Below are 26,479 nucleotides of genomic sequence, written 5' to 3' on the forward strand. Positions count from 1 at the left end.
ACGGATGGAGCGAAAAAGGTGAATTTGGTTCCATCATTCTAGACACTCTCAGAGTTATGGGAGTCTGAGCATCGCTGCCTTAGAGCACTACTTCTGTTATGCTGGTCACTACCTGTGTGTGTGTGTGTGTGTGTGTGTGTGTGTGTGTGTGCTTGTCTGGGGGGGGTATATCATAATGCAGAAAGATGTGTTGCCATCTTGACTCATACATCCAATTAGAGTCTAATTAGACACACATTTGCTGCTGTTCGCAGTCAATACTGCTGTTACGAAGGTAATTGCTGAAGGAGAAATACACTAGAAATACATAAATGCGCACGCACGCACACACGCATGCACACACACACACCTCGAGAGAAACTCGCATTCACACAATAAGAGCGTTTGCCAGTAAAAAAAAAAAAAAAAAAGAACACATCGATTGTCCAAAAACGCAGGGAAGTTTGGATTCATTAAAAGAAATTGATTGTCGTGTCAAAAATAATAATAATAAAAAGCTTTCAACAGCAGCAGGGCCCATCTTGTTGTTTCTCTCAGAAGACGACACCATGTGAATGTCTGCACAATTATACTAACTGCTAAATTATACTGCTGCTGTTCATGTTTTAAGGCCTCCTTGGTATGGGGTGTGAGTGCGTGAGCATGTGCATGTGTGTGTGCGTGTGTGCGCGTGCGTGTGTGTGTGTGTGTGTGTGTGCGTGTGTGTGTGTGCATGTGTGTTTGTGTTGCTGGGGGCCGCCCGGGGCTGAGGCATATAGCTAGGAGCCTATATAACAGAAGTCTTCAGCGTTTTTCGTTGCAGGGGCGGACCGCACCACGCTTTTAGGGCAGATTCACACCATGATCCCGGGGTGCGCACTCGGGACCACTTGGCAGATGTCATGGTATAGTGTGAATGCATGCGTGGGTACCGTTCCCCCGGAGCGGATCACACCACCAATCCCGGGACCGCATGGGAAGGTAGTCTCGGGACCGGTTGAAGTGTACTCGGATACGGATCGATGCAACGTGAAAGCATCGAATACAGTTGAATGAAGTGTACTCGGATACGGATCGATGCAATGTGAAAGCATTGAATACAGTTGAATGTAGCGTACTCGGGTGCAGAAGAATCAAAGGCCAATGTGAATCATGGCCAGCGGGCGATCGTATTCGGGAACAGTTTGAATCAAACGGACGGAGTGTGAATCTGCCCTAGAGAGCAAGGGAGCAAGTGGGTCTTCAACGTTGCAGGGGCGGACTGGAACACCACGCTTTTAGGCTCGGGCGACGAGCAGCAGGTCCAGGGGGGCCGGCGAAGGAGCCACGAGCGCGACCACCAGCAGCAGACACAGGCCAATCAGGGACAGCGGCGACGGGGGCATGGCGGTCGCCGCAGAGCGCACGGTGGACACCGTGACCTCGGAGGTGAGCATGGCGGACAGCGGCACGTGGGACATCAGCGTGGGACTGGCGTAGTTGATGAGAGAGTCGATCTTCTCCGCCTCCTTGCTGCACGCCTCGACCTGCCGTGGCGGGGGACAAAAGCACAGAGAGACGAGCGCATTGAAAAACGTGAACACTGTACTGTACACACACACACACACACACACACACACACACACACACACACACACACACACACACACACACACACACACACACACACAGGCTCCTTTTCCACCAAAATAACTTTGTGTGAGACTGGGTGGTGTAGGATATGAACGGAACCAGTTGTAGAACCAAACGCTGTGAAATCACGGATTGCAATTCCGTACATACACGCCTAGAAAAGCCCAAAATCCGTACATATTACACTGAAATCCTCCCCATAGACAATGACGGAGGGGCGCCGTCTCTACCGAACTTGAACCACGGGAGACGCCACCGAGCGGGCCGCGAGTTGCCGTGTCGAGCGTTGCGAAGTTCGGTAGAGCCGACTCAGCCCCGTCCGAACTTTTTTATTTTTTTTATTATCTCAGGTTTTTGTAAATATGTAGATTCTGTTGCTCTCTTGTTTTGATCTCCTTCCCACTTGCCCCCCACCCCTCTTCTTCTCCCCCCCCCTCTTCTTTCTATGGAAATTAACGTTGCGATGGGAACGATGTACAAAAACGAATTTCACCCACTTCTTTACCTTGTAAACCTGTGATGTGACAATAAAACTGATTCTGATTCTGATTCTGATTCTAACCCGATCGTACATAATAATCTGCATCTTCCATCCTGAATAGTGACCCGGCCACTTTGGTTCGACCTTCAGGACAAGAAGTAGTATTTTTTGGGTTCCAGTTCCAAACCAACTTTTAGGGTTCTGAACCAGATTAATCTGGTTCAAAATTAGGCGGGGAAAAAAGGAACGGAACTGGTTCAGCCCCGGTGGAAAAGGGGCAATGCACTGTGATAAAATGTATTTTGGCGGGCCTCGATGGCGTCATAATGCCTGATTTTAGACTTTGTTGCATAATGGAAATAGCCGATCTACAAGCTTGTGGATCTGCTATTTTCAGAGCACAACAACACCCAAGCGCAACCAGACATAAAATGACGTGTCTTTTAGTTCTACTGGATTCTCTTCTGCACTATAAGTCCCTCTCTGACATCTGAGTCTAGTTTTAGTTGTTGTTGAAATTGTCAATATATTTAGTCTTATAGTTTTAGTCAAAATCGCCAAATATATGCATTATTGTGTATTTATCTTCCTTCCATTAAGTCTCTTTTTCCTTTCATTTTCGTCAGTGATAAAAGGTAGTCGGCAAAAAAATGTCGTCGCAAATCTCCACTCACTGCATTATTTACCTCCAGTTCCTTCATTCCTTTAGTTCTACCTCTCGCTCTGTTCAGCAGGCTTCTTCCTTTGTCTGTTTCGCTGTCTCTCTCTCTCTCGTATTGGGAGTCCGTCGTGACTCGTGAATAATGGATTATCAGAGCGTCGGGTTTTGTCTGACTTTTCACCCGATGCTTTGGAGGGAGGGATCCAGATTTTAATACAAAGCACTCAGTGTGTGGCCGCCTCTGATCTCAACTGAAGTGATTTATAATAATGAATCTTGATATAATACAGCAGCTGCAGATAAACCACCTTTCCCTTTCCCTACCTTTCCCTTTTTTCTGAAACTGTATTGTGTATTTAAAGAAAACTAAAACGAACTGAAATTCTAAGGACACAATGCCCTTAGTGGTTAATAATAATAACTAGCAAATCTGCTCTAAAAACTCAATAAAAAACTAAAATCCTAAACTATGATAACCTTGAGATGCACGTAACCTGCTGCTCACTGCTTACACACACACACGCACACGCACACACGCACGCGCACGCGCACACGCACACTCACACTCACACTCACGCGCACACGCACACGCACACGCACACACACACACACACACACACACACACACAGTGGTAACACACAAAGTAACTACGAACATATTCAAGTCAAGCCTCCTCAATCGCTCCTCAATCCATTCTCTAGATATATTTATATATTTATATTATAGCTCTATGATTCAAGAATTGTATTTACATTGATATATTTTCTTTTTTTTTTGCAGCAGCAGTGACTTTTGTAGTAAAAGGGCCTTGTGCGCACCGACAAGGACAGGTGCGTCGGAGCCGGCAACTAAATGTGAATCATGAGAAGAAAAGGGTCCCTGCACGCTGTCTTTTACTTATAGAGCAGTAGTTTTATTCAGATGACAATGTTTCGGTCTAAACGACCTTCATCAAGTGTCTGGTTTACAGCAAGCCAACCGGTAACCGGTTATATAGAGGAACTCAGAGAGGCGAGGACCAATCAGAGCCACACGCCAGTCTGTTACCATGGAGAGGGAACAACCCATGAAGCCCTACAGGTAGGCAAACGTATAGTATCTTAGTCCATAGTAAAAAAATATGACACAAAAATACATGTACAGCAGTCAATAACAGAATATAGAAAATACATTGAAAAAAATGTTAATTATAAGTATGTACTGTAGATATAAAGGGACTAGGGCACAGAAAAATACACTTCACAGTTTAACCCATTTAGGCCTGACCTCAAAATTTAAAAAAAATCTTCTAAATCCTCCAGTTTTCTGAAATAAATATTTGCACGATTTTTCAAAAATAGCAGACCTACAAGCTCATAGCGCGCCACTCCTGTGTGGCTACAGGATAATCCTTGTCATTTCTGCGGATAGTGCTTTTGTGTTCACTGATTTGTTGTTTAAGTTTCCTAGTGGTCTTGCCTATGTACTACAGGACGCCTACAGGACTGTCTAAATGACATAACAACTTGGATGGACTTTTTAAACCTGAATTCAAATAAAACAGAAGTGATATTATTTGGCCTTGACACTACACCATAACAAAAGAACACCATCCCATTCACCCTCAGCTCAAACATCTGCTCCTCCGTCTAAAACCTTGGCTTCACTTTCGACAGTACCTTCACACTCAACAAACAAATTAGTTCCGTAGTAAAAAGCAGCTTCTTTTAGTTACGATTGCTGGCAAAGGTCAAACCCTATCTTCCACCCAAACAGCTGGAGATGGCAATACATGCCTTTATATCCTCAAGACTGGACTATTGTAACTCCCTCTTCCCCGGCATTGACCAGGCATCACTCAAGCGCCTGCAGTTGGTGCAAAATGCTGCTGCTCGCCTCCTCACCGGCACAAAAAAACGAGAACACATAACACCAGTTTTAGCTGAACTTCACTGGCTCCCTGTCACTTTTAGAATAGATTTTAAGATTATTTTATTTACATATAAATCCCTGCACGGCCTGGCCCCTTCATATTTAACGGAACTTCTGGTCCCTTACACCCCACAAAGGGCACCGAGGTCAGCAGACAAGCTGCTCCTGGAAGCTCACAAAACGAACCTCAGGAGTAGTGGCGACCGTGCCTTTGCCTCTGCTGCTCCTAGGCTCTGGAATAGTCTGCCCTTCAATATAAAAAATGCAGTTGGTCAAGGTCTGGAAGGCTCCATCTGCACCTGCTCCATCCCTCTGGGATGCCTCGATGGGACTATTGGCCGCTTACGAGCGACTGTCATACAGGCTGCTCAATAGGATGGACGACTATGACTTAAAATGGGGCTTTTACCATATGCACGTATCAGGACTCCGATTAGTTTCTGGCTCTGAGTGAGCTCTGAACGGGCGGCAACTTTAGAAAAATACACTGAAGGAATATTATATGTCTGGAATTGGGGCCGGGGTGGACTGCGGGATATTTCTGTGCATCTCTGTTTTATTGTTTTGTTTTGTTATGCGTTTGTTTTGTTATGCATTTCCTTGGTTGTGTTTTGTCTATGTCTATGTCAATGTTTCATATACAAAAGAAAATACAAATACAAAAGTACAAATCATAAAAAAAATTAAAAAAAACATGCAAACTCTGTTGAGTCTTTTAGGTCACTTCTTAAAACACATTTTTATTCTTTGGCTTTTAATCGCACATAATGTTTGTTTTGTTGTATTGCACTTTCGTTACTGTGGCATTAATTACTGATGTTTTTGTTGTTGTGGTATAAATTGTTGATGTTTTTGTCTCACCCTGTACAGCACTTTGGTCAATTTCGATTGTTTTAAACGTGCTCTATAACTAAAGTTTGATTTGATTTGATGTACGCCAGGCCACAGGGACAACGTAACATATAAACTACGTGTGTGGAGGCGCATGTAATGACACTTTTATTTATTTTATTTATTTGATATTTCTGCCCAGTGGACGGACGATAATAAAATGCTTGTGTTTTATTTGTATTGTGGCATATTGGGCACAGCTGCCACATGGATAATTAGCGTTAGGGATATAGGACTGAGCAGGGTTTGTGTCAATTGCGCTTGTTTATTGCTAGAAAATGTCGCATTAACCCATTTTGGGCGGGAACCCCTTTTGGTGTTAGCATCATGTTATGCTTTAGCTATTGAAAAATAGCAGATCTACAAGCTCATAGCGCGCCACCGAGTGGCGCGCTATGAGCTTGTAGGTCTGCTATTTTTGAAAAATCGAATAGCGACTGACATAGAAACATAGCTTTTTCAGAAAACTGTCAGGATGTAGAAGACATTTTTAGAATCTGTCAAAATGGGTTAACCAAGCAGTAACTTTTGCCAGGCAAAATGAAGGATACCGGTGTGGTTGTCTCCGTCTTCTAATGAGGTCATAGATACTTTGAACGAGTGACCGAGTCGAGCGAGAACAGCAGAGGAAAAAAAGGAAGAGAGGTAGAATGCATCTGACGGGCAGCGAGAAAAACATGACTTCTTCTTTTGTTTTGTCCAAAGACCTCAGTCATTCAATGAAATATAGATTAGCTCCCGGCTTCCTCAACATACCGCCGCCATCCTCAGGGCAGGCAAACACCTTCAAAGTCACTGGTTTTCTCTCTCTCTCTCTCCGTCAGCCTTGTCTGTATTGCCTTTATGATTCACCACAGTGTGCGCCGACCTTCAACCCAACAGTTGTTGTGTTGACTCACAGACTCAAATAGAATGGTAATGCGCGTGCGGTCTAATGGCTAGTTTCAACCAATACTCTTTGACACGGTTTAACCCATTTTGGGCAGGAACCCCTTTTGGTGTTTTTTGTTTTTTTTGGATTTCACCTTTATTTAATTTTTTTTATGGAGGGACAGACAGTAGGCTGACAGGAAATGGGGAGAGAGATGGGGGGATGACATGCAGTAAAGGCCGTCGGGATCGGGAGTCGAACCCGCGGCACACTGCCAGACTGGATTACCAGCCAAGGTGCCTGGACCATTGAGCCATGGCCCAGGCCTCCCCTTTTGGTGTTAGCATTATGTTATGCTTTAGAGCTGAAAAATAGCAGATCTACAAGCTCATAGTGCGCCACCGAGCGGCGCGCTACGAGCTTGTAGGTCTGCTATTTTTGAATAATCGAAGAACGACTGACATAGAAACATAGCTTTTTCAGAAAACTGTCAGGATTTAGAAGACATTTTTAGAATCTGATCTCAGGTCAAAATGGATTAAACAAATTGTGACGCATGATGGTGTAATGTTCGGTGTTCCCAACAGGTCTATAGGGGAAAAGGCCTTTTAAAAAAAAAACATTATTCTTTAGTACACAAAGTAATTTACAGAATAAAATGTGCTGGAGAGGTTGTGAGGTTGCTTACTTTCAGACGGAAAGTACCCATTAAAAAAATAATGGGGACCTTGATATGGAAAAGGTTGAAAACCTGCACTGCAATGGACATATTATTCTTACATACTTTTCTCTGCTAATAATGGTACTTTGATGTACTTTGATCTTTTCTTTCTTTTTTTAACCCATACGAATGAATATGCTTCAAGTTAGTTTTGACAGGTGAGGTTAGACAGTGGGTGAGAATTAATAATGGTTTGCTAATTGCATAATTGCATAATGTGCTGTTAACCCATTCTGACCTGAGATCAGATTCTAAAAATGTCTTCTACATCCTGACAGTTTTCTGAAAAAGCTATGTTTCTATGTCAGACAGGTTAGACCAGGGGTGCCCACGCTTTTTTGACTTGAGAGCTACTTTAAAAATGACCAGCTCAACAAGATCTACCCACTGAATACCATTGCTGAAAATAGTCTAAATATGTCATGGAATAGGTAGTGTTTTTTGTATTTAATTTGTAATGCTACTGACGTTTGTGCACAGCAACACTCTTGAAACTATAAGATTGCATCGTGGGTTTGAGCTGAAAGGCCCTTTTTTATGTCAATCAATCAAGTAATTTGAATTCAAGTGGCAGATGCAAAAAAAAAAAATATATTTTTTTTTATATTGAAATTAAATATTCTTTAGGGGCATGTCATGCGATCTACCTGCACATCCTTTGTGATCTACTGGTAGATCGTGATCTACCTTTTGGGCACCCCTGGGTTAGACAGTGGGTGAGAATTAACAATGGTTTGCTAATTGCATAATTGCATAATGTGCTGTTAATATGCATGCTATACATAGTCTGCATTATCCATTATATGAAAAATATCAAACATAAGGCAGAGTACCTCAGAGACGTAACGTTGACTGTAAATGCAGTATATATATGACTGTGACATTTCATACATATTTGACATCTGCTGCCATCAAATGTGTATGAAATGTCAAATGTATTCACAGTCATCTATCTATAAACGTGTGTGTGTGTGTGTGTGTGTGTGTGTGTGTGTGTGCGTGTGTGCGTGCGTGCGTGCGTGCGTGCGTGCGTGCGTGCGTGCGTGCATGCGTGTCACCGAGGATTCAAGATACAGGATCTCTCTGTCTGCGAGTGTGTGTCTGTCCGTCTCGGAGTCCCTTTTATGCCCATATACGGAGATCTCTATGTCTGTCGTTCAAAATGTCCGTGCCCCCTGTATGCCCAAGGCCCATATTTGGAGATGAGATAAAATGGTGGATTTATATAGCGCCTTTATCCAAGGCGCTTTACATAAATTGTGCATTAATTACATTCACCCATTCACGCACACATTCACACACCGATGACAGATGAAACCATGCAAGGCACCAACCTGCACATCGGGAGCAATTAGAGGTTCAGTGTCTTGCTCAAGGACACTTCGACACTAACTATGGGGGAGCCCGGGTTCGAACTGGCAACCTTGCCAGTTCGAGCCACTCTACCAGCCACTCTACCCCAGATAGCCCCACCGCCGCCCCAGATAGTGATGTCATCAATATGATGACATAGCACCGAGGTCATAGACTGGCCTCCAAGTACTATGATAATGGCTACCACCAATCCCTCAAGACGGATTCTGCCAGGAGCAGAATGTGTCAGCACCACGGTCCTAAACATGTAGTGTCGTCAGGGTCGAGCCACTTTCAGAGCTGAATTAAGTCTTTTTGGGATGGGTCCCCCGACCCGACCCGAACTTAATTCCGTCTCTATAAAAGTCAATTCATATTCTCGCTCACAGCCATGCAGCGCCGGGGCCGCTTGTATATATATTGGAGGTCCTTGACATGAACATGTTTGTGGCCAGCGGGAGATGAGCTTCACACGACGAGATACACGTCTGACTGCTAGTCCCGTTTCAAATAGACCAAAACTGCTTTAGTTTTATTACCGGAGTTGTAGGATCAAACACAACATAGTTTCTCCTCATCTCCAAGGCCTCCCATGCATGAAATCGATTCTTGTATAAAAATACTTTACTGCAAAAGTGATGAAATTGATATTTAATAAAGTTATACACCCCAAACTAAAGATAAAGCCCATCCCTCTGGGGTGTTGAGGCATGAAAAGAACGCTAATAAAGAGAGATAATAATTTCCCTTTGACTCTCGTTGTGTGGATCTGGAATGAAATTCAACCAAAACAACGAGAGTTCTCTAGCCGAGAACAATGAATCTCATCTCAACAACACACATCGAGTTGCCCAGTTCAATTCTGAACAGCAATTCTGTTATTTGTGTAATGTGTATTGTATATAGCCTACATGTATGTATTTATTATGTAGAGGGCTGCGCTATAGGTGACAGGAGGACGAGTGGAGGCGGGGGGCGCAGCGCACTGGGGGGGGGGGGGGGGGGGGGGGGGGGGCAGCGCACTGGGGGGCGCAGCGCACTGGCATGCACTGTGCGCTGGCAGCACAGCAGAGAGAAGTGTGTGAGACTTGGCTGGCCTCTGGCTTTGCGCACCAAATGAGCTTCTAACCAGTGAACTTGCCAGCCCATAGGCCTATGCTTAAATGTTTTATAAAAATCAATCGGATTATCACACGATAGCTGAAGCGCCAGGTTTTCGTCATGTTGCACTGAGCTATCTCATTAACCCAGCTGGCTGCGATGACAACACAACACACATCGAGTTGCCCGGTTCTCTAGGGTGAAATTCTGACTTTTCCATTTTACCATCGCCAGTTGGAATACAAGACTAGTACGATGTCTTTTTTTGCCAGACCGTCGGCGAATAGGCCTATCTCACAGCCCGCTTTCCACGCCCACTTCCGGTAAATAGTGGTGTCTTTAACATTAGCATTTACACGTTTTTTTCTCTGGAGAATCTAAGTACATTTTCTAATGTAAAAATGTGACAGACCAATATTATTATGAAGCAAACAAGATGGTAAATCAGCTCGAACAGATAGAACAAACCTTACCTTGAGAAAACAAAAGTTGTAGACTTCTTAAATTACCTCTGTTAACATGTAGCGTGTATGGAGTGACGTCACGCTATCACCACTAACCCCGAAAGGGGGCGTATTAAGGGGGGCGGGGAAATTCTGTGAGATTATTGCGATGATTGTTAGAAGAAGTTACTGCATATGGGAGCCTTCTTTCTAGACAGTCGTGTGAATAACTAAGTACATTTCCTCAAGCACTCACTGTACATCCAATATGTATACATCCAATATTCACTACTTTTACTTCTACATCGCTACAAATATTCATTTTTTACAATTATTTGAAAAGAACTTTAGTTTACTAGTTATTTAGATTTTGAATATTATTACAAAACATACACTAACCACTTCAGCCCCGTTATTATAATATACATTTTGGCCATTTGAAAATAGCGATGCAATGCGTTGTGAGCTTGTAGATCTGCTATTTTCTTTAGATACAAGATATTTGTGGGGCTTTTCTGCCTTTATTGATAGTACACAGCAGGGGAGAGAGAGAGAGAGAGGTAGGATCGGGACTCGAACTCGCGACGCACATTTATCGGACGACTACATTTATCGTAAGAAAGGATTTAGCCTGCAGGCTAAATCCTGGCTGTCTCCGCAGACACTCAAAGTTCAACAAATGTCTCCTTTTGTGCTGACCTGTGCAATCAATGATCTGACAGCCTCAGGAAATAATGGGAGAGATAGAGAGAGAGAGAGAGAGAGAGAGAGAGAGAGAGAGAGAGAGAGAGATCGATGCCATGTATTTATCTATATCTGGAGTTAATTAGTACAAACCCCACGCACGAAGCGTTGAGTTCACGGCGATTGTTTTTGTTTTTTGACGCATTCCTATGCCAATCATTTGAGTACTATAGACGAATAACAGTCTAAGTCCACACTAATTATCCATAATGTATAATTGATGGATAAGGGGGTTATGACAACTAGGCCTTTTCGTGGAGGGGTCAGAATTAAATTTGGATTTAAGACTATATCCCTTTAAAGTAGCACTATGTAACTTTATTCATGCACAAAATGTAATTTTCTCCAATCCAGTATATTAAAAATAATAACCGAAAATAGACGCGTGACATGCTCTATGTTCTATATGCAATCCAAATGACTGAAACCACTCATGGCGACCTAGATCTTTTAACACTTTCCAAGTTACACAAGTTAATTGATGCAGAACAGCTTCCCTATCCCTTCCGTTCACGAGTTATGTTTTCATTGTTTAATTGGCGTTTTTTTATACGTTTTCCATCGGACAGAGTGTGATAGGTGACACGTTCGGATGACATTTTCGGGCCGAGCCGGGCCCCAAAAATATGCTAATTAGTCGGACCGGGCCGAGCCTCGGGCTCAGTGATTTTCCGTGATTTTCCTCCCTTTTTTCTAAGAATGTTATTATAATAAAAATAGCAATTCTGTTATTTGTGTAATGTGTATTGTGTATAGCCTACATGTATGTATTTATTATGAAGAGGGCTGCGCTATAGGCGATTCACTTGTGACAGGAGGACGAGTGGAGGCGGGGGGCGCAGCGCACTGGGGGGCGCAGCGCACTGGCATGCACTGTGCGCTGGCAGCACAGCAGAGAGAAGTGTGTGAGACTTGGCTGCCCTCTGGCTTTGCGCACCAAATGAGCTTCTAACCAGTGAACTTGCCAGCCCATAGGCCTATGCTTAAATGTTTTATAAAATCAATCGGATTATCACACGATAGCTGAAGCGCCAGGTTTTCGTCATGTTGCACTGAGATGTCTCATTAACCCAGCGGGCTGCGATGAATAACCTAATCATTTAATCAACGGTCACCAACCGATCCATATAAATGGTTATGATATAGCCTATAACTATGTAAACGCTACACGTAAGTGTATGATGCCCACGCAATGTTACAGTCGTCCATTGCAGGCTACAGGCCATTTGATTTCCAAAATGCTTAGTATTATAACCACCGGCGGCGCGCCTCGTTATATGCGACAATAATAAAATCATCTGTAAGCTGTCGAGAGCTCGAGACACGCCATGAGCGACGCGTGGATGGTTTGTAAACTTTGTATAGGCTATGTTTGTTCTTTTGTATTTGGACACAGAACGGGGACAATACTTGGATATAACTGCTTCACTTCAGACAGAGGGAACTAAAGGGAGCTTTACTCACCACCACCGCTGGAAATCCATTAGAATGATGGAAAACAGTAACAGCCTATAACGTGAGTTACATAAATCCTTTATTTCGGTGATAAGTCCATTGAACTGTGTTCTCACTTTCAAACAGACCATAGAGGATATAAAAGGATAGAGACTGAACTGGCGCGAAGCTCCGCCCCCCCAGCTATTCATGTCAGTGGAAGTTGCTCAGTGGCGTTTTGAAGCACCCGGAAGACTGCCGGAAGTACCGTCTCAGAACGTCTACTTCCGCATTGACCACCAAATTTTGGTGGTCAAATGCGGAAGTGCAACCGAGCGCTCAATGTTAAAGCCCAGCTGCACAGGGTTTCCCGGTCATGAATCCACGGGTCCGCCTGTAGTCCCTCCTCCTACCACTAGGGCCCAGAGCTTCAACGTTGAATAGCCTCACTGGCCCCTTGACACAGACACACTGAACCGCTGCGCGGGCCATTCAGTGGGGTCACGGTTTTCAGCGCAATTATCGCACGGCGGGCGGGCAGGCGGTCGTTAGGCTACTTTTTGTTTTCGAGGGCCACGGGGCGGGCTAGTCGTTGATTAGTAATTGTTTTGCGGGGCGGGGTGGTGCGGGCTAGCTGGCTCCCGTTGGGGGGGGGGGGGGGGGGGGACAGGTGGGTTATGAAAGAAAGAGAGACAGAGAAAGAAGGATGTAATGTAACACGATGTTTGTTAAAGTAATTTTAATACCAGATTAGTGTGTGTGTGTGTGTGTGTGTGTGTGTGTGTGTGTGTGTGTGTGTGTGTGTGTGTGTGTGTGTGTGTGTGTGTGTGTGTGTGTGTGTGTGTGTGTGTGTGGAGCGGAGCATATGCTGCTGCACTGCAGAAGCAAGTCCAGTCTGGGTTAAATTAACTACGCAAAATTTAAATAACGGCACGGCCGGGACGTGGTCGGATTTTGGCGGGCTTGCAGGGCCCTCTGTGTGTGTGTGTGTGTGTGTGTGTGTGTGTGTGCGTGTGTGTGCGTGTGTGTGTGTGTGTGTGTGTGTGTGTGTGTGTGTGTGTGTGTGTGTGTGTGTGTGTGTGGAAGGCCATCTATCCTCCCCCTCAGTTTATTGTTATGACAGAAAATGAACAACAAAACAACATGAATATTCATTTCCACAATGACAAGGGCGCTAAATGACTAAAGTACTGTTCAACCGCAGGATTTGTTTGAGAGGTGAACGCGGTGTGTGTGTGTGTGTGTGTGTGTGTGTGTGTGTGTGTGCGTGCGTGCGTGCGTGCGTGCGTGCGTGCGTGGGTGTATACGGCTGTTAAATTGCTCATTGTAAATGGATGCGTGCGTAGGTCGTTATTTCACCAGCTGTGGAAGTACTTTGCCTCTGTTGTCGCTCATTACAACATAACAAGCACGTAGATGAATGAGCTAAATGAGCTGTCTTCATGCTCATGAGATCAATGGTAGCCCAATGGGAACGCAAAGGAACAGGTGTCAACATGGACGCCCACATCAAGTCAAGCTGACTTCTTCTCTTACCTCTCTAGAAGTTTTACTAACTTGAATTGGAAGTTTAAAGTTATATACTTTATTTATTTACTTTGTTTGTTTATTTGGACAGGACAATGCATATTAATGGACGTCACATGGACGTAAATACACCGGATAGGCTATAGCACAGTTGCTAATTTTCATCAGAATGTTCTACACACTGCCAACCAAGGTGCAGACGTTACAGAATGACGCTTTAACACATTTTGGGCGAGGACCCTTTTTGGTGTTTCAAGCATTATATATGTTATACTTTAGCTATTGAAAAATAGCAGATCTACAAGCTCGTAGCACGGCACTCGGTGTCGCGCTACGAGCTTGTAGATCTGCTATTTCTTTTTTATCGTGAAAATGTGGCGCAAATCTTTGAATATATATTCTTCCACAGTGAATGTTTTTAACTCAAATCTTTGCTTCTGGGAGGTCCCTAAAACAACATATTTTCAGATGGGGATCGGCGGAGAAATATACATATAATTCTGGGGGTCCTTGAAATGAAATAGTTTGAGAACCACTGACATATAGAAACATAGGTTTTTCAGAAAACTGTCATGATTTAGAAGACATTTGTAGAATCTGGTCAGTCCAAAATGGGTTAAAAGTCTGGCAAGGGGACAACGGGGGTGAAATACATTTTGGCAGTGTATAATAGACCGAAAATAAATGACCTTTTAGATTGTCTATTTTAGCTGTGCGTGACATGCGTGACATAGAAGACATGCCGGCTTGAGCTTCTATGTATTCCAATGACTGAAATCAGACAAAAACAATCGCCACTAGGGGGCGCCAAAAGGCCCAGACCGCCACCATATATCTTTTATTTTATTTTATATATTTTTATTTAAAAAAAAAAAAAAAGTCTAAAAAACAGTCTAAAAAAAAAAACCATGTTATAAAACACGAAAAACACGTCCTTGGCGCTCCAGGACATCATGAAAAAGAAGTTAAATAAGTCCTTGGCGATGGATGAGTTAATTCACGGCTGACCGAGAAACTTCTCTTGTAACCAGACATCGGTATATACCGTACTTGTAATCTCTACTGTCATCAGTAGCAGCTCTGGAGGGAGGCCTAGTGCTTCTGCTACAGCGCAGAAGCAGCTTGTTACAACATAACAAGGCCGGTGATGGATCGTGGCTAAATGTGCTGCCGTTCAAATCAAACAGCAAAACTCTGTCTGGGGGAATGAACGAGAGAAATAAGAGATGGGAACGTCCCAAAGTAACTCCCATGTCAATTTAGCTCTTCTCCTGCGCTCCCCGAAAGTTTAAATTGAAAAGACGGATTGATGGATGTCTGTGACATACTCCAGTCTAACTTTCGTTTGGTATATATTTGGTGTTAGCATTATGTTATGCTTTAGCTATTGAAAAATAGCAGATCTACAAGCTCATAGCGCGCCACCGAGTGGCGCGCTACGAGCTTGTAGGTCTGCTATTTTTGAAAAATCGAAGAACGACTGACATAGAAACACAGCTTTTTCAGAAAACTGTCAGGATGTAGAAGACATTTTTAGAATCTGATCTCAGGTCAGAATGGGTTAAGTGACACTATAGTATGATCAAGTAGGGGCGTTAATTTACAAAAACTAAATAAAAACTAAAACTAAAATAAAATAAAAAAATAATATTTAGATCTCACGTCAGCGACGACTTATTAAATTAACCCACAGACACATGCCAAGTGTTTCATGGACTAGTGGAAAATAGACAATGTACAAGTTCACAATGTGTCTCATTGTGACGTGTGTGTGTGTGTGTGTGTGTGTGTGTGTGTGTGTGTGTGTGTGTGTGTGTGTGTGTGTGTGTGTGTGTGTGCGTACGCGTACCTGCAGTGGTGTGGGCGTGTGGTCCACGGGCGCTATGAGGACCACCAGCTCGTGGTCGATGCTGAGGTAGCCGAAGACGTCGCACTGAGGCACGGACACGTGGAGACGCAAGATCCCCAACACGTCATGTACCGTCACCGGCTGGTTCCTGTTCAACTGATCACGCACACACACGCACACGCACACACACACACACACACACACACACACACACACACACACACACACACATTAAAGGTACAGTTAAGGTTACATCCACAGAATCACGACGACGATGATGATGATGATGATGATGATGATGATGATGATGATGATGATGATGATGATAATGATGATAATGATGATGATGATAATAATGATGATGACGATGACGACGATGATGATGATGATCTTGGCATGCCTGGACTGGCCACTTGACGTACCAGACATATGTCCGGTGGCCCGGTGTTTCTTTTTGCTTGCCCAGTTTTAGGATTATCATGGAAATGATCAGAACATGGAGGCATTATGTTTCAGTAAAACTGGTGGTATTAGGGCTTGTTTGTTTGTGTGTGCCCCGACGGAGTAATGAATTGTATTTTTACAGCGCTTTTCCTCAAATCGCTTTACAATGGTTCATTAATTCATACAGTACATTGGGAGGTGAAGCGGCGAACAGTCGACGCCAGCGTCCTCACTTCCCACATTCACACACCAATGGTGGCGAGCTCACACCAACGGACTCATTGGAGGCAATGTAGCTAGGGTTCAGTGTCTTGCCCAAGGACACTTCGACATGTGGACAGGAGGAGGAGCCGGGATTCGAACCGCCGATCCAGGGATCATTGGACGACCTGCTCTACCTCCTGAGCCACAGCCGCCCGCCTTGCTATCTGCGTGCCGGTTAGCGGTCTGGGCCGGTCTGGGGGAACTACTCCAAATAATTCCCCATGATCATAATTTTAGGGCAGGGGTGCCCAAAAGGTAGATTGTGAGATGTATAGATTACAAAGACTGCAGGTAAATCACATGACATGCCCCTAAATAATATTTAATGTAACCTATTTTGACCTGAGATCAGATTCTAAAAATGTCTATTTTCTATGTCAGTCGTTCTTCGATTTTTCAAAAATAGCAGACCTACAAGCTATGAGCTTGTAGATCTGCTATTTTTCAATAGCTAAAGCATAACATACAGTAATGCTAACACCAAAAGGGGTTCCTGCCCAAAATGGGTTAAATATGTACTATTATTTATTTTTTCAAGAGTGTTGCTGTGCACAAACGTCGGTAACATTACAAATTAAAAAATAAATAAAACCCTATTCCATTTCTCCCCTTCTATTTCCCATTCCGTGCGCCGCTATTCCAAAGCCAGGTACATATTTAAACTATTTTCAGCAATATATTTTTTCGGTGGGTAGATCTTGTTGAGATGGTCATTTTTGGAAGTAGCTCTCGAGTTTAGGGCCTCCTGCAGTATTGCTACTTGTTCCATCACTGGAGAGACGCAAAGCAGGCAGAAGATAAGACAGAGATAGTCCCGTATATGTTTACTCAGCCAGTCCAATAAATCAGCGCTTTAGACAACTTAGCCGTGCTCTGCCGAGACTCCATCTGATCAGCACAGCTCATTTTTCATATACTTTGATTAGGTGTGCTGTCATGCTCAGTTGAGCACGGGTAGAGCAAGATCAGCGCCTATTTCTTCAACCGATCAGATTGCTCGGTTCGGAACTTTAGCTTGTTGAATAATGCAACATCATTCACGTCCACAAAGGGAAAAAAGAACACATCGGAAAACAGACGAGCATCTTCCGCAGGGATGCACTCATGAAAGATGACAGGAGATTTTACAAAAGTTTGTTTGTTTTCTTTGGAAAGCAATGCACAGGGTCCCATGTGTCTCCAATAAAAGTAGTATAGTAATATAGTTTTGTATCTGTCTAAGGAAGGAGTCATCATATAGGCTACAAGTATGTTTTGGCAGTGCATAATCTGAAGGAATAAATATCAGCACTCACGTTATCCGTTAGGATTCTTGTTTTATTTCAGTTTTCCCCAGCAGAATCCTAACGGATAACGTGAGTGCTGGTATTTATTCCTTCAGCGTATACCTTCCAGAACCGTGCACCCGTTACATCACTACATGGAACTGTTCAACTGAGTGCTTGCTCTCATCTTCTTCTTGGCAGTGCATAAGACACTACTACAGCTGCAGCCAACCTTGAACTAAGATACAAAGACATTTAAATCATCTTTTTTGGATGTGCTACCTTTTTAGATTTTTTTTTAACCCATTTTGGGCGGGAACCCCTTTTGGTGTTTTAAACATTATGTTATAATTTAGGTATTGAAAAATAGCAGATCTACAAGCTCAAATCTTTCAGAAAATTGTCATGATTTAGAAAACTTTTTTTTTTTAAATTTCGACGTCAGGCCTGAATGGGTTAATTCCTATTGTTTGATGTACAAAGAAAGCAGTGTCGTTGCTAGTTACTGAAACCCAGTAACTATAGTTACCGTTACTACTTCATTTCAAAAGTGACTCAGTTACTTTGCTGATTACTTACACCAAAATGTAATGCGTTACTGTGAAAATGTACTTTTTAGTTACTTAACAATTACATTGACCGCAACAATTCTTTTCAGTTTCTGTCCATTCATGTGCCATAAGGGTATTTTAAAGAGACGTGCCTTATTCAAGGGGCAAAAATGAGCCCAGGCATTAACCAGACGGAGTTAGCTCACGGATAGGCAATCCTATAGTGGGAGGATCGCGGACCACCCGATGCCTTTTTTTTTTGTAAAGCGCGCCACAACCGTAATGGGCCGTAAATAAAGCTTGTTTTGATTAGAATCTGAATTAGAATCCGAGAGAAAAGGCCGTTAAGATTTCGTGCATGCATGTGTGTGTGTGTCGGGATACGTCCCGACCCGACTTAATTTCGTCTCTATAAAAGTAAATTAATTAACTCACTCACGGCTAGCGCCGGAGGCACTCGTAAATATTGGAGGTCCTTGACATGAATATGTTTGTGGCCGGGAAATGAGAGAGAGAGAGAGAGAGTCGTTTAGTTAATTGAAACACGTTGTCATTGGCGCAGTCATCTTAATATTTCATTGACGAGGATTTACTATGTCTCCACGGCAACCAACTGCTAATTGGAATGGCAATGTATTGTGTTGGATGGAATGGAATTAATTACTATACTTTAAGTTCCTGTTATCCATAACACAATGATCACATAATTACTTTCACATAATTATATATATAGCCTTTTCCGCTCCAATTTAGCTGTTAATTGGAAATTGATTCCTCCCCACAAATTGTGTGTGTTGTCACTGCTGTTCGTTCCTAAGTTCCTACTGCCTCACCTGAATTCAAAATGTACTTGGCATTAAAATGTAGCCTACTTCAACTACCAAAAGTATAAAAGTACTCATTATGCAGAATTATGCAGAATCCTATTTCAAGTTATCAAATGTATAAACATCAAGCGGATCTACAAGCTCACAATGCATCGGATCGTGACACGTTGTGAGCTTATAGATCGGCAATTTCCAAATGGCCAAGCCAAAATGTTTAAAGGCGTAGTGAAACGGAAATGGTGGACATTTTATTTTGAAGTTTCAGACGGTCTCAAGTTGAAACACCGCTATGAAGTTTCTGAACCAATCAGAGCGTCGCATCCCTTCAGGGGATGGGACGGTAGCTAGGGACGGGTAGCTATGCTACGCAGGACAGCGTGTGGAATCTGTGGATGTTTGTTTACAAATCTGATAGTCGGCCAGCTTTACCAGTTTACTCTTAATGTGGCTTATTTCTACCCTATAATGTTTTCAGATACATTTTTAGCGTGATGATTAAGTTGAAACCGAGTAATACACTCTCTGGATGTTATCTTGAATGGGAATACAAACGGAAGATTTCTGTAATCAGTAGCAGCTGTGCAGCCTGTGCTGGACGGATGCGGAGATATGGGGAATTAAACTGGTGAGCTTCATTTTTAATGGCTTTTATCGATGTTGGCCTCGACAAGTCATCACGCAGCACGTTTTCGTTTTCAGGAAGTAATACAAAATATATTTTTATGGACGTTTGATATAAAAACACACAAATTTTTTTTTGGCATCCATTGTTAGGTATGACCATATGATGACCACGGATATGGTCTAAAAGTGTGAAAAACGTATTTTTCATTTCACTACACCTTTAAAGGGCTGAAGTGGTTAACTTCTTTACTGCCACCTAGTGTTCAAAAACTTTGACCGCTTCTCTGCCGCTGGTTCACTTCAATGCTACGGAGCTTGTTGTCTTCCCGGGTTAAACAGGAAGGTGGGGGCTTCCGGAAGTGGAACGACACAACACAACACAGCCTTTAGCTAGCAGAACAACCAGCTACATTTTCTCAGCGATGCGATACAAAATAACAAATGATTTATGATCGTCGGGTGCGCGCCGGCTCACCATGGACAGCTCTCTAACCTTTGGAGATACGGCGCTTTGAAAATCGTGTTATAATGGAGGCTCAACAGAGCTAGATTTTAAAAAAAATCGCTGATGGTGAAGGAGGAGGGCTATAAACGTATGTTTATAAACGTAGATGGCAAGATAAGAATGAAGTACATTTAGTTAGTTACTTTCCACCATTGTATCTGGTATTGACACTCTTTTCTTAAGTGAAAAATTCTGACTACTTCTTCCGGCACTGCAAACACCCTAGTCATCATCATCATTTTTCGACTGCGGTCGAGATCATAGATTTCACAATGCCACGCCAGACTTTCCGGTCCTTCATTCCCTCCCCCAGTTCCTGCTTACTGATGCACGTGTCCCTATAGCGATGAGTTTACAACACCATTAACATTTCACAGAGGATAATAATAAGTTCCATGTGATGATAGACCTATTTCTGTAGTTCTGCTGAAACTCATCAGAGTCAAAGAGGTGTAAAATGGTCTCAGTGCATCCATAACATGTGATCATTAACAGGTGATCTGTCCAATGCCAGACAACCAGTGACCATTAACACGTTTAATATCTGCATTTGAATGTATTTTCTATAGTGAATGAAGCATCAGCCATCATAGCGTGTTTTAACCTGGGAAAGAATGTGGGGTTTATTCACTATAGCATTTAATTTTTTTTTTTAATAAAGTGCAGCCACAAGCCTATTGAAACTAACAATGACTTGACTTGTTTCCCATGAATATAGGATATGAGTATTATAAGAATGATCCTGCTCATGAATGAATACCTTACACTATGGACACATGTTTCAGCACACAGGCCTACACATTACCCAATAGGATTTCACTGTGAATATAGATAAGAAATAAAATGAGAACAATGGATTTGACAATATACTAATTTGTTGTCCGGCCTTGACCAGTCCTGTACAGAACCCAGACCACTGTCTTCTATACTACCAAATTGAACTTAATAAAATAAAAAATAAAGGTACAGGGGATGCGGTAGTATACTGTTACTTAGATGTGAAGCATTGTGTACTATTTAACACTTCTCTCGAATGTCAAGCCTTAAAACACACCAGAAATGTCATATTGGAGAGAAACCCTATGGATGTGATCAGTGTGGACAACATTTCTCTAGAATTGCAAACCTTAAAACACACCAGAGAATTCACACTGGAGAGAAACCCTATGGTTGTGATCTGTGTGGACAACACAGACGCTCAAATGTCAAGCCTTAAAACACACCAGAAATTGTGTTTAAAAAAAAAAACAGGCCTTTCCTCCTTCATATTACTGTTGATCAATTGTATTATTATCACATTTCACATTATGCAAGCATAATAATGATCTTAGTGAAGTAGGTATGGAGACATGGAAAGACTTCTGTCTAGCACACGTATTTGTATATAGGCCTTATTTATTTTATAGTGATATGTGTGGTGAGCAGTTTTTAAATTAAAACCTGTGAAAGAAATAGTGTGATATACTGTAGAAACCATGGGCCTTCTTCTCTTCATGTTACTGGTCAATTATATTATTAACACATCTCACATTGTGAAATAGTAATAATTATGTTAGTGAAATGGGTATGGAGACGTGGGAAGATCTCTGTTACTGAACAAACAATATAGCAATGATTAGTAGAGCTATTTTAACAAAAGATATCCCTTACAAGTTACCGCACCTTTAACATTTCACAAAGGATAATAATAATAATAATAAGTTCGGTGTGATAGACCTATTTCTGTAGTTCTGTTGAAACTCAGAGTCAAAGAGGTGTAAAATGGTCTCAGTTCATCCATAATGTGATCATTAACAGGTGATCTGTCCAATCGGTCCGACACGTTAAAATTACCACCGCTGAAGTGCCCTTGAACAAGGCATTGAACCACTACGATGAAATGTTCTATGAGCAGGGCCTGGCTGGAAACAAGTTCTTGAGCTTAGCCCAGATACCCTGGGTAAATATAGTAATCATTTAATTTCATTTCATTTCTGCACACAGGCCTACATATTGGGATTTCACTGTAAATATAGATAAGTGATTCAATGAGAACAATAGAGCACAATTTGCTACGAGACTTTGAGGATTTGACAATATACTCATTTGTTGTTAGGCCTTGACCAGTCCTGTACAGAAACCCCACCACTGTCTTCTAAAGTCGAAACTAATTGAACTTACATTGCAACTTAATAAAATAAAAAAATATAAAAGTACAGGGTGTGCGGTATTATACTTGTTTGTACTTGTACTTGTTTGTACTTGTGTACTATTTATGAAGTCTGTTTGCAATACTTTAGGGGGTGGGTGGCAGTTTGTGTTTTGAAAACAATAGTTTTGGAAAACTGTTTTTCTTGTTGTTTCTTCACCAGAGCTGGTTCTATGTTACTGAAATAATATGGAGCAATCATATAATAATGCCTCTGCTGCATGCAGTAACACTTCATTGATATCCACTTATTCAATATTATTAGACTGTACATATATTATCCAGATTGTCAGATACTCCATATTGGATATAGATATTCATATATTAAATATGAAGCTTACAAAGCAATCTCACAGTTAGCAGTTTATTTCTAGAATGTTGCATAGAGCATGACCTGGGGGAGGAGTCAGAGAGGGGTGGAGCACATGCAGCAGTTTGTTATGATTGGTGGCTGATGATTCTATTGTTACACACTTTGGCCAATCAGCACCAAGCAGATAGTAGTTCCTGTTGAGTCAAAACTCAGAAATGGACAAAATCTGGTCAGCATGACATCTCACACCTCAGAAACTACATCTCCCAGAATGCAGCAGCAAGATGGCTGCTCGTTACCTGATTAGGAGCACCTTAAAAGGAATGGAGCTTCAGTCATTCAAACAAACACCAGATGCAAACAGCAAAGACAACTCTTGGGTTCTACCTCCAAAGACGCCAATGGTCGGTGATATTGTATTGTATTGTTTTATTTACTTATGTATGTACTGTTTGATGTGGTTAAATATGGCTAATTGTGTTTAGTAGCTTCAACTGCTTCAGTCTGAAGTGGGGAAGGAACACATTAACTTGCTTGAGAGTTGGATTTCATTTATGTTTAATAGTATCTCTTTACAAAATAAGACCAAGTTAGAAATGATTAAGAATTTAAAAGACTACTAAAATATGGACAATTCATGTTAAAGGTTTAAAATGCCTTGTTCAATTAGAGCTGATCTACAAGCTTAAGTTCAGCTATTTTCTTTAACTACTTATTAAATTTAAAATGCTAGATGTTTAAAGGTGAAGTAATTTGAAATGTTTAAAATGTTGACTTTAATAAGTTAATTTAAAAGACATTTAATTTAGGCATTCATTGTTTAAGAACACTAATTGTTTAAAGACATTTGATTATTTAAGAATATTTAATGTTTAAAATCAAGAATGGTTAAAAAGAACCTGTTGGTTTGAAAGGATTATCATTTGTTGTTTGGCAATGTTGTTAATCTTTTGTTTCTTTGTGTTCGAAGGTTTTCAACCTAACTGAAATGACCAGCCAATCACCAATGAAGCCAACACTGAGCGTAAAAGTTGGAAAATAAAAAATCATTGGATTGAGTTGGAAATTGGAGTTGCGTCCTTGTATGTCCTTTGGAGTGGAACAGAGTTGAACTTTACAGTTCCACCTCAGGCTCTCTGGTATAAGAAGAGTTTGTAGTTGTCCGTTCAGGATATCAATACTTTCTGATCTCATCTGACTGTGGACTCCAGGCTTGAAGTGAAGATGGACTCTCTCAACGCCACCTCAAATGATTCTGCTCAACAGAGAGGACCCAATGATCACCAAGACCTCTGTAAGTTACTTACTGTGTCTATCTAGTCATTTGTTTGTTTTGATTTATTTTAGCATTGACTACCAGTTTTGTGTCTTTTCTAGAATATAAAACGATTGTGGAATCGAAATATAAATGGATGCTAAATTGATAATTGGGTACATTAACTCTACACTAGTTTTTGCTATTTTAAGTCCAGGAAGGCCTCTAAACATCATTCCCTTTTTCTTTCCAATTCAGTGTTGCATCAGTCTGGCTCCCCTGTTCTACCAGAGGTGAATGAACAAAGAAGCTTGGCTAAGCAAAAATGCCACTGCTGTGATCAGTGTGGGCAACACTTCTCTCGAATAGAAAACCTTAAAAGACACCAGAGAATTCACACTGGAGAGAAACCCTATGGATGTGATCAGTGTGGACAACACTTCTCTCAAATGGCAAACCTTAAAAGCCACCAGAGAATTCACACCGGAGAGAAACCCTATGGATGTGATCAGTGTGGTCAACGCTTCTCTGCAATGTCCAGCCTTAAAAGACACAATAGAATTCACACTGGAGAGAAACCATATGGATGTGATCAGTGTGGTCAACACTTCTCTCAGTTGTCCGACCTTAAACGCCACCAGATAATTCACACTGGAGAGAAACCCTATGGATGTGATCAGTGTGGACAACACTTCAATCAAATGTCCAGCCTTAAAAGCCACAAGAAAATTCACACTGGAGAGAAACCATATGGATGTGATCAGTGTGGACAACACTTCTCTGACAAGTCCAACCTGAAGAGCCACCAGAAAATTCATACTGGAGAGAAAACCTATGGATGTGATCAGTGTGGACAACACTTCAATCAAATGTCCAGCCTTAAAAGCCACAAGAAAATTCACACTGGAGAGAAACCATATGGATGTGATCAGTGTGGACAACACTTCTCTGAAAAGTCCAACCTGAAGAGCCACCAGAAAATTCATACTGGAGAGAAAACCTATGGATGTGATCAGTGTGGACAACACTTCTCTCAAATGGCAAACCTTAAAAGCCACCAGAGAATTCACACCGGAGAGAAACCCTATGGATGTGATCAGTGTGGACAACACTTCTCTCAAACGTCCAGCCTTAAAAGCCACCAGAGAATTCACACTGGAGAGAAACCCTATGGATGTGATCATTGTGGACAACACTTCTCTGTAATGTCCAGCCTTAAAAGCCACCAGAGGATTCACACAGGAGAGAAACCCTATGGATGTGATCAGTGTGGAAAACTCTTCCCTAGAATGTCCAAACTTAAAACACACCAGAGAATTCACACTGGAGAGAAACCCTATGGATGTGATCAGTGTGGACAACACTTCTCTCAAACGTCCAGCCTTAAAAGCCACCAGAGAATTCACACTGGAGAGAAACCCTATGGATGTGATCATTGTGGAAAACGCTTCCCTACAATGTCCAAACTTAAAAAACACCAGACCATTCACACTGGAGAGAAACCCTATGGATGTGATCAGTGTGGACAACACTTCTCTGTCAAGTCCAACCTGAAAAGCCACCAGAGAATTCATACTGGAGAGAAACCCTATGGATGTGATCATTGTGGACAACACTTCTCTCAGTTGTCCGACCTTAAACGCCACCAGATAATTCACACTGGAGAGAAACCCTATGGATGTGATCAGTGTGGACAACACTTCTCTGACAAGTCCAACCTGAAAAGCCACCAGAGAATTCATACTGGAGAGAAACCCTATGGATGTGATCAGTGTGGACAACACTTCCCTAGAATGGGAAATCTTAAATCACACCAGAGGATTCACACTGGAGAAAAACCCTATGGATGTGATCAGTGTGGTCACCGCTGCTCTCAAATGACACAACTTAAACGCCACCAGAGAATTCACACTGGAGAGAAACCCAAATGATCGTGATGTGTGTGTGGATAAGCCTTTGGTGTATATATATTTGTTGTGACCATACAGCTGTATGTATAGATCGATTTTGTTTAACTTGTTAATGGATTTTCTTATTGGACATTTTTCAAGACATTTTAAATTAGACACATTGTCTGTGACAGGGAAGAAATGAGTGCACATAATCACATTTTGTACATGTGTTGTAAGTATGGATGGGGAAAAAAAATGTGTTACAAAATACATATTGTGTACGTTCTTATATATTATGGCTACAGCCATTGGTCAAATATATGAAAGGGGTATTTCACAGTTTGGGGCCATTTTAACAGAAGTCCATATACAAGCTTCCTATTGTATTTTCAAACACCATTTTAACCATGTTAGATTCATTGAACATATCCTGACGAAGACCCGAAGGGGTCGAAACGTTGTATCCTCTTCTCCATGAAATAAAAATGTTTAGCTCAAGGCCGGTGTGCGAACTACATCTCCTTTCATCAGATTAATTGAAAACACCCGTATTCTGGTGACTGATTGTCAATGTTTGCGGGTGAGTGATTTTTATTACTTTAAATTCATTTTTTGGTACAATACTTTTTCTATTTGATGAGGCTCTTTTTATTTCCTTTTTATATTTTTTATTTTATGTTTGACATCACAAGATGTATTCTCTCTCTTTCCTACTCAGATCATGTTCTCAAATGGCCAATTATCTGGTTACC

The 26,479-nt window shown here is 41.9% G+C and overlaps 2 protein-coding genes across 2 annotated transcripts in view; one reads left to right on the plus strand and one right to left on the minus strand.

Moving 5' to 3' along the window:
- Positions 1 to 368: 368 nt before the first annotated feature.
- The window catches only part of reck (reversion-inducing-cysteine-rich protein with kazal motifs), a 223,380-nt gene continuing 197,269 nt past the window's right edge, over positions 369 to 26,479 (minus strand). Inside the window, exons 20-21 of the mRNA XM_079489964.1 lie at positions 15,600 to 15,755; positions 369 to 1,505 (exon numbers count right to left, since the gene is read on the minus strand). Of these exons, the coding sequence (XP_079346090.1) occupies positions 1,257 to 1,505; positions 15,600 to 15,755 (405 nt within the window). The 3' untranslated portion in view covers positions 369 to 1,256. The remainder of the gene's footprint in view (positions 1,506 to 15,599; positions 15,756 to 26,479) is intronic.
- Positions 22,841 to 26,423, plus strand: LOC306913352 (uncharacterized protein). Its single transcript, XM_079489953.1, has 3 exons — positions 22,841 to 22,984; positions 23,551 to 23,874; positions 24,094 to 26,423. Exons 2-3 carry the CDS (start codon positions 23,805 to 23,807, stop codon positions 25,764 to 25,766), a joined length of 1,743 nt encoding a protein of 580 aa, XP_079346079.1. The 5' UTR covers positions 22,841 to 22,984; positions 23,551 to 23,804; the 3' UTR covers positions 25,767 to 26,423.

The sequence above is a fragment of the Electrona antarctica genome (genome assembly GCF_951216825.1).
Source record: "Electrona antarctica genome assembly, chromosome: 20".
Taxonomy (NCBI): domain Eukaryota; kingdom Metazoa; phylum Chordata; class Actinopteri; order Myctophiformes; family Myctophidae; genus Electrona; species Electrona antarctica.